Source organism: Acipenser ruthenus, chromosome 13 (assembly GCF_902713425.1).
Source record: "Acipenser ruthenus chromosome 13, fAciRut3.2 maternal haplotype, whole genome shotgun sequence".
In the NCBI taxonomy this organism is placed as follows: Eukaryota; Metazoa; Chordata; class Actinopteri; order Acipenseriformes; family Acipenseridae; genus Acipenser; species Acipenser ruthenus.
Genome location: NC_081201.1, coordinates 34,175,674 through 34,188,497, shown reverse-complemented (window position 1 = coordinate 34,188,497; position 12,824 = coordinate 34,175,674). Strand labels below are relative to the sequence as shown.

At 38.5% G+C, this 12,824-nt stretch overlaps 1 protein-coding gene across 2 annotated transcripts in view; it reads left to right on the top strand.

Annotated features, from left to right (window-relative positions):
• Positions 1-10,725, top strand: part of LOC117418063 (inactive carboxypeptidase-like protein X2) — a 50,508-nt gene extending 39,783 nt beyond the window's left edge. Inside the window, exons 12-15 of one of the 2 annotated variants that reach the window (XR_009306774.1) lie at positions 739-878; positions 2,468-2,567; positions 6,608-6,735; positions 7,729-7,864. Coding sequence is in view for 1 of the 2 variants with exons in the window: in XM_034030626.2 (XP_033886517.2) it covers positions 739-878; positions 2,468-2,567; positions 7,729-7,982 (494 nt within the window). In the remaining variant the exon portion in view is untranslated. Of the gene's footprint in view, positions 1-738; positions 879-2,467; positions 2,568-6,607; positions 6,736-7,728 lie in introns of both variants that reach the window. The other variant, XM_034030626.2, reaches the window with a different exon arrangement.
• The last annotated feature ends 2,099 nt before the right edge of the window (positions 10,726-12,824 follow it).

Sequence of the window (12,824 nt, the reverse complement as noted above, 5' to 3'; positions counted from 1 at the left end):
GAGCAGTGCTTTTAGTTCAATTCCCTTTTTTGCCATAATGTAACATAATCCACATTCAAATGGTATTATTATACATTTATATTATACAAACATATGTGAGAAAAGATCTATCCTTACAGTTTTAGGGCTACTGTGTATAGCGAGCTGTACCTTTGTGGTGAATGGACTAGTTAGGTCTATTTCTGTATTAATGCTCACTGTGTGGACACAAAATGAATAAACTAAACTCTTAAAAGTTTAAGCACACCCTCATTGGATATAATGTTACAGTGAATCCACCGGAGATCATAGGTGTGCATTGTTTTGCATGCAGTGAAGTACTTCCTGCAACACAGCGACTATTTGCCTTACATTGTGAAACACACTTGCATTATGATAATGTCATACAATGGAGCTCACTAAAAACACAAAACACATACTTCTTACTCTTGGGGAAGAATAAAACTAAAAATATGATCACAAAGGTGCAGTTTAGTTGAAAACTGGAGAAGATTATGAATTTCTTCAAGTACGGTGTACTACATTCTAAGCTAAAGCTTTTTAATTAATATTGAGAGTTTTGTAAAATTGGGAGTATGAGCATAGCAGTTTTATTTGAGAAGCAGCTCTAGGGTCATTATCCTTCTGCTGTATAATGAGGCATGCAGTTCTGTTAGAAAGGTATACAGTATGCCTCTCATCTTTGATGTCCATATTATGGTTATAGTAGCCACTAGATAAACCCTTCTCTTTCGACAGGTATGAATGATTTCAGCTACTTGCACACCAACTGCTTTGAACTGTCTGTGCATGTGGGCTGTGATAAATTCCCCCATGAGAGCGAGCTTCCGGAAGAGTGGGAGAACAACCGCGAGTCTCTGCTGGTGTTTATGGAGCAGGTACAGAACAGAGCAGCTCAATACCCGCAAGGAAGCTCAAAGGGGCAAAAAACACACTGAAGCACACAAAGGCTAGGAAACCTTGGAGATCTGTTAAATGTGAGATAAGCTTTGACAAAAAAAAGGCTTTGAAAGTACTATGCATTCAAAGTGGTTTTGAAAGATCACCTGTATGAAGGACCACCTGTATATAGTGAACACAGCCAGATATACAAATGTGTATTTTACATGTACAATAGTTATAGATCTATAGTTGTGAGCCACAGTTAGGTGACCATGCTGCAGACCCGGTTTCAACCAACTACAAAAAAACCCCTATTGTAGTATATATAAAACCAGATAGAAAGTTCAGCATATCTTGCGAGTATTCTCTTTTTAGTATGATAGCATTACAATTCTTCTTAAATTATCAATTTCGGGTCCTATACTCGGTGTGTCTGTGTGTGTTAATTCTTTGTGTGTGTGTGTGTGTATATATATATATATATACTGTATATACAAAGAATTAAAAACAGCTCTATCCATTAAGAATCAGAATCAAAACATGATACTCATCAATCACTAGAAATACTTCATGAAGAAGAAAAGCAATTCACAAACTGAAAACTGAGTATTTTAACATTTCACTATCATTCCACTGACTTTAGCTAAATATGAATTGAACAACATTTAACTACAGGTGGCCACAGGCTGCACATCCCTTGAAGTAGCTTTTCCCTGAATCATTTATTGAGATCTAAAAACTACAAGGGCAATGTGTGAGCAAATAGTGAGCAATTCTAGTTTATTATTGTATTGCTCTGTTGCTAAAATAAAATCAGACATTGCTCTAGGCTAGACAAGTGTATATTCATTCAGCTGATGCAACTAAATTCTACTAAACTATTATTATTGACCAGAAAGCTGCAGACACTTGACTGTTTAAAAAAAAAGAAAACAACTCTAAATGAAAAGCACAGTCTGGATTGATAGTTTTATTGCAGTCTGTTGAAATAAAATTCAAGCTGTCATTAAAAATTACCTAGGAATATAGAACAACAATGTGATAAATGGCTATAACAATATTCTCTGCTAGTTGTGCTACAACTGGGGAGAGCTCAATTTTGTGGTCAAAACAATACAAAACTCATGTATTTCCCTGTTGTAGGGTGTCATTCATTTAAACTTCCATCAAAGGAGGCCCCAACATGTAATACAGTTATATACATCTTCTCTTTTGATATTTGATTGAATGCCACATTGCATTGGATATTGAATTGATACTAAAAATGATGCTATGTTTTTGTAATGATACAATAAATTATATTTATAAATATTCAGTCTCAGTTTTGGTATATTTGTAGACATGCATTTGGTTATTAGTAGTAGCAGTGGTAGTATTCAGTTGAAATGAAGGTGTGAATACCTTGAGGTGTATGTACTGCATTGCTTTGTGAGCTATATCACACCAGTATGACTACACAAGAATGGAATTAGGTAATTCTGTAATATGCACTTCCCTAAAATGACATGCAACCCAAACACATTCCAGGGGTTAGGTATAATCAGCTTTGGTTTTCTATTGGTGAACAAGTCTCTTTACTTTACAGGTCCATAGGGGTATCAAAGGTATCATCAGAGACCCGCAAGGAAGAGGGATCGCTAACGCCATTATATCAGTGGAAGGAATCAACCATGATATCCAAACTGGTGAGGGGTTATTTACTGTATCAGTACTGGCCATTGCTGGGACTTCTGACAGAGTTGTATCACTGTGTTCTTTTAGGCTGCTCAAAGAGTGTTTTGACTGGTTACAACAAGTGGAATTGAATGCACTGTATTTACTGTATTGGACGTGTTTAGAACATCAGCAATGGGATCGATATCTATGAAATTGACATCAGCATTTTCATTTCAGTGTGGAAGGGATGACGTGTTAATCACACCAGCCCACTTCTACTCTACGTAATGTAGAATAATAAGACAAGCTGCTGTATAATGAGCATCTGTACAGGCATTCAGAGCACACTATGGAAAACTCTAGCCACTTGAGCCCGTGCTACGAAAAAGCTTAATACATACAGCTCATTGCATATGCAAATACTGGCCAGCTGATCCATGCTTTGCCATTGCAAATGTATTGTTCTCAATGACGTAATTGTACTGGATACACAGATCTGCATGTGTGAAGCCCTTTGGTTAAAAATCAAATTAAATCAAGAAAGTACATTTTAATTAACAAGACCTTTGCATTGAGGTACAGTATGTGTAAATGCCAAAAGGAAGAAAAAAATACAAATGGGATAATTACTGGTAAATTGTCAGAGACATCATCTTTATTAATAGCCCTGTAATAATAGCTCTTCACTTTTCTTTGATGTGATAGTGGTATGCAACATTCGTGCTGCCGTTTAACTTTTTCGCTGCAACACTAGCTCTCTTGTAAATGTTCGAGTCAAATTATTGTTTACTCTTTCTACAATCACATAACATTAAATTGCTGATAGAATCTACTATGAAGATAAAACACTTTACTAGATGTTGTACGACAAACACAATGCATCTCCAGTTTGAGTAACACTGCTGTCTAATCAATCGTTATGTTGAGATCACAAGATAAATAAACTCAGGATCTCGATATTCTGAAATGTTTGAAATCCTGAGTTAATTTATTACTATGTGTTTATTTAGCAGACGCCTTTATCCAAGGCGACTTACAGAGACTAGGGTGTGTGAACTATGCATCAGCTGCACAGTCACTTACAACAACATCTCACCCGAAAGACAGAGAACAAGGATGTTAAGTGACTTGCTCAGGGTCACACAGTGAGTCAGTGAGTGAGCCGGGGTTGAACCAGGGACCTTCTGGTTACAAGGCCTTTTCTTTAACCACTGGACCACACAGCCTCATTTATGTTGTGATCTCAAAAAAAAAAAAAAACCTTAAAGGAGTGCTCACCGATTCTTTAGAATCAATTGTATTACCGCTTATTAGCTTTATTAATATTGTAACTAGTCCCAATAGAAGAAAAGTGGGACCAGAGGCAGTATAAGAGACAAGAAAATTCAAAACCTTGGTGAATGCTTGTAAACTTGTGTTGGATTTGTATTAATCGGCTGGGCAGCCTTTATGAATTGATAAGAAGCATTGTTCATTTCTATGGTAGCCTATGGTAGTTCTCCTTGGGGTTTGTAGTTGGGTATTGTCTGGTCCTGACAGATTTACTGTTGCCAGTGCAGTTTAAGATTCGGAAGCTCCGGCAACGTTCCCAATCTTCCTACACACAATCCTCATGCATGCTCACACTGTTTAGGATGTCGCCCACAGGTTGTCTTGAAAGCTGCCCACACAATCGTTTATTTGCAGTTCAGCAAGCAGGGAGATATCGTCATAACAGTATTTCATGCTATTGTTGAAAATAAAAAAAATGGATTAAAAACACAGACAGATCAATGATGATTCAGGTTTCTTAGAAAGATTGTTGATATCTCCTCCACCACCAGGCCAGATCACCATGTATTCAGTTATATTTGTGATGGTGGTGTTTTATTTTCAAGATTTGTGTTTTTTTTTTGTGTTTTCTCTTATGAGTTTCAGGCTGGAATTGAAAAGGCTAACATTGAAATTGAAATAAAAAGAAAAGTAAAACTTGTGGAAATGTGCCCCGCCCCTGTGTGCATTTGTGTGTTATGTGTATGTATGTATGCGTGCGTATGTTAATGTTGGTGTATAGATTGGTACACGGGATAAAAACGGGTCTGTGTTTCACGTATATTTAAAAAGTGTAGATTTGTATTTAGGCACGAGGAGAGCACAAATCACTTCACGTGCTGGTTAAATGTAATATGTGAGCACGGGGTTGCACAGAATTAATTCACGTGCTGGGATTCAAGTGAATAATTAATTAGTAATTGAATCCCAGCACAACAGTATATAGAGACACGTAGCATGCAGTCGGGGGGAGGTGTTCGGTGAGTGGAGAACGGGATTGGAGACGGAGGTAATAATAATAATAAGAAGAAGAAGAAGAAGAAGAAGAAGAATAATAGTTAAAGTGTTTTCACTCACCGTGTTTGTTCGTCTGTGTGTTGTGCACTGTCTAGTCCGTTTTGTTTGTCTATTTATTTTGGCGCAAGTGCCGTGTCCTGTTTTTGTGTTTTGTTACAAACGTTTATTTTCTGTCTGTTTATTCATTAAATGCTGAGCGAAAGCATTCGCTCAGCTCCACCAAACTCCACATCTCTCTGTCGTTTGTGTTCCTGTTTCTGGTCTGACGCCACCCACTCTGGCCGTCTTTGTGACAAACTGCAACAACACATGCACCCATGACAACATTAATATTTGTAACTTGAATGTCATTTTCATTTCAAAGCAATTATTTAATATTAGTGTCAGCAATGTTGTCTTTTTTAATGGTTTAATTAATTGTGAATAAAAAAGGCTTACAAACAATTTTAGATTTATAATAAGTCAAGCCACACCTGAAGTTTAACATTGCATTTGGCTTTATATATTTAAAATAGGGGACCTATATCTCCAATTATTTGTCATATAACATCCCCCTAAAATATGTGTGGACCATAAAAAAAGCCCCCACATACACACACACACCTGCAAACAGGTAAGTATTCATAATGATAATTCTATTCTTTCCACTGGTAAACATTACACATGTTTGAATAACAGTGTTTAACAAACAATTAGCAATACAATTCAGCATCCTTTGTGTTTTGGTAGAAATGTAATTAACCAGTTCATTGTCTCTTTGGTTTCCACGGCTGTTGGTGTACACCTTGATGTTCCGGTCCTGCTGTTGATCTTCAACCTGGCCAGGTAAGTTTATTTTTTAATTAACAACAGTCCTTAAAGTAACAATCCAATGAGTCACAAAAGTTAAATGATCAGGCCCAAGAAAAGGCCTTGTGACGTTCTCTGTCACACTTCCCCACCCTTCTAGAAAGCGGAAGCCGTGACCTTACTCCAGGACCACTCCCCACTGTCCATCCTAATCATACGGATTCCGCGACAAGAAGTCTGCAATAACATTTTTCGTCCCTGGTGTATGCGAAATGGTGAATGAAAACGGCTGCAGTGCGATATACCACTGCGTCAGTCAATGGTTGGAGTGCTGCATGCTGTTGAACCACTGTAACGCCTTGTGGCCAGTCTCCAGATGGAATTGCCGACCCAGCAGATAGTATCTCAAGTTACCCAACACTCACTTTATCGGCAAGCACTCCTACTCCACAGCTGAATACCTCGTCTCCCTTGGCAGAAGCTTCCGGCTCGGGAACACGACAGGGTGCATCCTTCCCAGGTCTCCCTGCAACAAAACAGCCCTTAGGCCAATCCCAGAGGCATCTGTCTAGACGATAAAAGGCAAGTTAAAATCAGGGCTTTGCAACACTGGCTCACTGGATAAACTATCTTTCAACTTTTGAAAAGCAACTGCACATTCCTGTGACCATTTGAACCTTACCGCCCCTTTGGTTTTAGTCAGTTCGGTTAAAGGGTAGGCAATATCTGAGAAGTGCAGAATAAAGCGCCGGTACCAACAGACCAGACCAAGGAATGATCTCACCGCCTTTCTAGTGGCAGGCTGTTTGCAGTCTTGTATTGCTTTTACTTTATCCACTTGTGGCTTCAGCACACCCCTCCCCAGAGTGTATCCCAAGTAACGCACATCAGGACTTGCCATGGTGCACTTCCTGCCATTGATGGTGAGTCTCGCCTCTCTTATTTTCCTCAGCACTACCTCCAGATGTCGAAGATGGTCCTCCCAGCCTTCGCTGTAGATAACAACATCATGGAGATAGGCCGCAGCGAAGTCTTGACACTCCGCCAGGATCCCATCCATCATCCGCTGAAACGTTGCAGGTGCACCATGTAATCCAAATGGCATTACTTTAAATTGGAACAGTGTTCTAAAAGCAGATAACTCTTTTGCAGTATTAGTCAAAGGCACCTGCCAGTACCCCTTACTGAGATCTATTGTCGTCAAATACTGAGCCCGACCAAGTCGATCCAACAACTCATCAATACATGGCATCGGATATGAATCATAAGTAGATACCTTATTTAGTTTGCAAAAGGCCATACAGAAGCGGATCATTCCGTCCTTTTTAGGAACGAGCACCACCGGGCTGCTCCAGGCACTCATTGAAGGCTCGATAATATCCTGCCGCAACATGGCGTTCACCTCTTCCTTCAGAGTGGCAGGCAGGCGTTGAGGTATCCTATACATACGAATGGCATTGTTCTGGTCTCCGAATGGAGGCATGGGTTCATATCCCACTCTGACACCAACTGTGAATGGCGCTTTGTGCCCCATCATTAAACTAAAATTTTCTTGGGTTTTCCACAAATAGCACAGGCACTTCAGAGTACGGTTAAAAGCAACTTGTGCCATTTATTGATAATACGCAACAGGGCATTTCCTTTCCATGGTAAGATGCCACGAGCGTCTTTAACACCGGAGCTCTGTAAACTTTTATGAACATTTAAAAGACACTAAACAAACGAATCATGGCTAACTGCTACACGATCCTGTGCTGCAAAGCACCTGTTAAATACGTATAGCTCCGCCCTGACTAACAGGTGCCCCAATTCATCTACATCATTTAATTTGGCCTTCCTAGCACTCTGTAACATCTCCCTTTTCTAACACGCTATCATTACATAGACACACACGCACACCTGCTAACAGGTAAGTATTCATAATAATAATTCTATTCTTTCATCGGTAAACAATACACATGTTTGAATAACAGTGTTTAACAAACAATTAGCAATGCAATTCAGCATCCTTTTGTTTTGGTACAAATGTACAATGTAAAAGACATTCTCTGTCCCCATTTCGTGTTTCAACAGCTGCCGATGGTGACTACTGGCGTCTCCTAAACCCAGGCGAGTACAAGGTGACTGCCAGGGCAGAGGGCTACTCCTCTTCCACCAAGGTCTGCGAGGTGGGTTACGACATGGGCGCCACGCAGTGTGACTTCGTCATGAGCAGAACCAACCTATCACGCATCAAAGAGATCATGGAGAAGTTCGGAAAGCAGCCCATTAACCTCCCCGTCAGGCACCCCAGGCGGAGAGCACAGCAAAGGCGTCGACAGACATAGGCAAGCCTTTCCCTGGAGACAGACTTCAAGTGCACCATTGCAGCAAAAGGCTAATCTTGTGTAGGAATCAAAAGAGAAACATAATGGGCAGAACTGAACAGTAATCTAATCATACACAGTACAGGTTACCTTAATCAGATTTGGAATGGCCGCAAATCCATAAGAATTACAATGGAATATGTTCCCATTATTTTTTAAGTTATTATCTGTATAACTAGAAAATTGACAAGACAATAACTAGAACATATGAGCTATTCATATTTTATTCCACTGCCAGGGAAGTTATTTTTTTGTTGTTGTTATTGGAAGTCATAGGAATTTGTGGCCATTGTCATTTGCGGAACCCATTTGTGTGGAATTATATGCTTATTTTGATCTTTCTTAAACAGCAATTTGTTGCATGACGTTTCTGCTTTGCTTTGTTCTTTAACAGAAATAACTGCTTCTTCCCAAATTCAGTTCTGTAACACTGGTGGTTTTGGAACTGGGTTTAAGATGCACATTTATTGTGCAAGTGGAGATTGATGTGCCCTTTCAAAAATAGTTTGTTGACAAACTAATTGCAGCACGCCAAGATGAATGTCTTTTTAAAAAACAAAGAATATCCCTTTGTTGTTTTAAATAATCTTGACAGCATGAAATATTAGCGATGTGAGTTTTGGAAAGCTTGGAAACCCTCAATAACGTGGCTTGAAACTGCAATCAGTGAGTGATATACTGTACAAATCTTGGTTGAAAATTATTTCTAATACATGTATCACTTGTGTGTATCTTGTACTGTATATTTTCTAAAGCTTCCAAGTACAAAAAACAATGATTTAATACTTGGGAGAGTTACAGTAAGCCAGAGGTGGAGCAGAGCTGACAGATAATGTTTACAATGGGGCTTGATTGAAATTGTCAACAGCACTTTTATAGCTGAGAGAGGGAGTCTAAATTGAAAGACGAGAATTAGTAGCTAAGTAACCATAATGCCACGTTAAACAGTGCAACATTATTTTCCGTAATGGGCACATAGATCCCTTCAGAGATAAAGTTATGTGTTATTTCTTCTTCTTTGAATGAGAAACTGCATTGCAAACAGTTGGGTTCTGGAGATCTGTTCATTCGAAAGTGGACTGCAATATAATTAGATAGGAAGGAAATCAACAGAGGGCAGCCTAAACATCAATGAGACTTAATATAAATCGCACTTACCCATCTAACTGTCCTAATTACTAAAGGGTTTTCACACAGTTCATTTCAAATGATTACAGTGCAATTGAAAGGCTGCTGTTAGTTTCAATGACTGCTTCTTGTATCAGTTCTGGAGTGATTGCTATGTATTGCAAAAGTAACTGTATTTACTTTCAAGTCCACATATGGCTGTCAAGCTGTTAGTGAAACTGACACTTTATGTACATGCATGGGTATACTGTTTAGACAGTTTTTAGAGAGGAATATTTTGATCTAAATTGTTTTTATATTTCTGTTCAAAGACCTGCCTTTTTTATTGAGTAATTTTATTCTTCACTGTGTTCTTGCACTTTAATAAAAGCAACAGAACGCTGCTGTGTGTAGCTGTGTCCATCTGCATTATGAAATACATTATTCTAAGAGACTTAAGTTAATTTTATTTCTGAAACATGGAATACACTAGATTGAAGATTGAAGTCTGGTTTCCATATGCACTGTACATCATGGTCGATAACGCTAACCAGATCACATGAATGTAGTCTGAATGTTGTAAACAGTCAAGCGGAACTGAAGACAGGAAATATATTCAGTCTAGTGTTAAAATGACTTTTTTTGTCGTTTTTTTTAGCGTTCCAGATAGATCCAGATAAACAAGTGATTAATGTAATGCTGTTGCCTAGTATAGTTATTACATCATTTAATAGGGGAGACAAAACATTTCCATGAAAATGAAATTTTGTGGCCACCTGTAGTTAAATGTTGTTCAATTCATATTTAGCTAAAGTCAGTGGAATGATAGCGAAATATTAAAATACTCAGTTTTCAGTTTGCTTTTCTACTTCATGAAGTATTTCTAGTGATTGATGAGTATCTTGTTTTGAGTCTGATTCTTAATGGATAGAGCTGTTTTTAATTCTTTATATGATTAAGTGGAGTATAACCATGGTTACACAGAAGAAAAAAAGTAGTAAAGCACAGTCATTAGGATAATAGAGAGGTATTTGCTGACAGTTGGGGGACACTTGGGGATATACGAGGGCAAAGGATGGTGTCCTCCTGTACTGTAAAGCTGCCTGCCCTGTCCCTGATAGGAGCTAACTGGCTGGTATACTGTACAGAGCCACTGTATTCCACCTTATTTTTAATTATTTCCATGCGGTTCCAACCATAAGCCCCTAATTACTCTGCATCCCACTCACTCCTGTCACTCCCACCCACCTTCTCCCAGCAAAGCAACTGCAGGAAACTACAACTGAGGAACCTGCAATTATACAGCAGCGCCTTATCAGACAAGCAGCTATTGTAACCTTTCCAGGGGCTGGAAATCGTGTCACACTTGCTTCTGACAAACAGTGGGCGTAAAGTAATATAAAGAGCTCTTAAACTAATATTGATCTGTCCTGGAGTTTGTTTTTATTACACTTTAGTTGACTGCTAATTTAATCAATATTACATCAGCTGCTTTGAAGATCTCCAGTATTGCAAATGACTTGGAATCAACTGTTATTATTCATTATACAATTATATATTGTTTTTGTTATGAAGAATAAAGATTATGATTTGAATAAGCCAAACGTAGTCAACTTTATTATTATTATTATTATTATTATTATTATTATTATTATTATTATTATTATTATTATTATTATTATTATTACAAATTATAATGACAAGAGAAATATTCACTTATTTTTAAACAAACAGTATGATACCATACAAACCTAATCTCATGCTATTAATATATTCCTTGAGCGTTTCATATTTGTGTTCATGCGTATTTACTTTCACATGTGAATGATTATTCTCAATAAAGGTAAAGCCAAGCTCACGTCAATATTTGGACGACCTTTTGGTGCATCGTTCCTCAAATAGTGGAGTGTACCTGATTCATAATAACATTGAACAATAACCTGTGGGTTTAGATTCAATCTTTAGTTCTATGCGCCACAGTAACTAAAGCTTAAAAAAGGACCTGAAACCATAAATAACAACCACAAATTAATCCCATCCGGTGAGTTTCATACACAGCTCTATAAAACACCTTGATCCTGGCTCTTGGGGACTTATGGGGACTCTTGGGGACTGATGAAAAATGCACTATTTTACAACACTGGACATCCGTTATCATTAGTGCTGCTGGGTTGACTTCCGGCTCAGATTGGCACAGTTTTCAAAGACTTATAGAGAAAAGTTAAACTGACCCTTTCAGTCATAGAATGTGTTATGATCACTTATCTACACATATAATAACATGGTTTTATATATATATAGTGGTAACATGACTGCCAGTCAAGGCTCACCAGCAGCAGAAATAGCAACCCAGACACAGAAACTGTAATTCAGTGCTTTCTGCACACTTTTAATAAACACAAAACAAAACACAGGAACAAAATAACAGTTTGAACACAAACACTCCTAAACACACACAGCACAAGTACAACACCCAAGCACAGCTATCCCGGTGTTCACTGCACTCTCCATCTCCGCTCCTAACTCTCCTACACAACCCACACCAAACATTCATTCATTTGTTCTTTTATAGAGCGTGACAATGGGTAATTGGCAACCAATCATTCCATTGCCGCCTGGCCACATTCCATACTTTTCCAATCACACCTCAATCACTCAATAAAACACAATTTCCATCACCAGACACCCACACACACATGCACATAGCAGAGGCTCTGCATACATCCTCCCCCTACTATATATTTAGTTTAAGGATCCTTAAACTTAGGTTTGAAAAATGTTTTGTAGCACACAGATTCATTAGCAAATCAGTATTCCTGAACCGATGGAACTGATCAAATTATCTAAAAATACTTGAGCGGGCTGCGCCATGCCAGCTACTCTCCCTGCAATACAATGCAGATGTGTGGGAGGACTGGGTTACCATATGACCTTAATTGTGGTTCAAAGGCCATTCCTTCCTCTGAAGCTGTTCCAACATTTGATGTGAAAGTGTGTCTCCATGAATATTCTGCAGACGGCCATGCTTTACCTTTGATAAATCACTCATGGACTTAATAGGCTTCAATATTCATCACAGTGTTATAATTTCTATGACCTGAGTCTTTGTGCCAATGAATTTTACAGCTAACGCTTTCATTGGCCCAGCCACAGTAGTAAGATGGTGGTCTTTGTTTTCAAAAAGTTTTGAGGTGGGTGGCTGCCATTGTTTCTCTTACTCTGTATCATACAATGCTTAAGACCCACCTTGACTGAGCACAATAGGAGCAGTCATTCTCTCTTGAACGACTGAGCCCTGCAGTGATAATTCGTTTCTGCAGACTCTCATCAGAAGCCTGTTTTGTTCACTGTGACCAGGGACTGTCTTGAAAAGCAACAATTTCCAGCCTGCTTATACTCCACTGTTGCAGCTCCACGTCTTTTACCAGGAGCAATATGATGCAGATGGGTTCCTATTCCTAGCATGCATATTTCAAAGGTTGAGGAACAAAAGCATTATGAATATTGCATGCTAATGGTACAATTTGCTTCAAGTTCATAGTACTTTTTAGGTATACTTAGTTTTGTCAGTAGTGTCAGCAGAAAGGATCAGATTAAAAATGTGATATTCATCAATGGTATAGCTCCACAATTTTTATATCTCATCTATGATTCTCTGTCCATCCACAGAAACGACACAGTAACCCACGCCCCTCT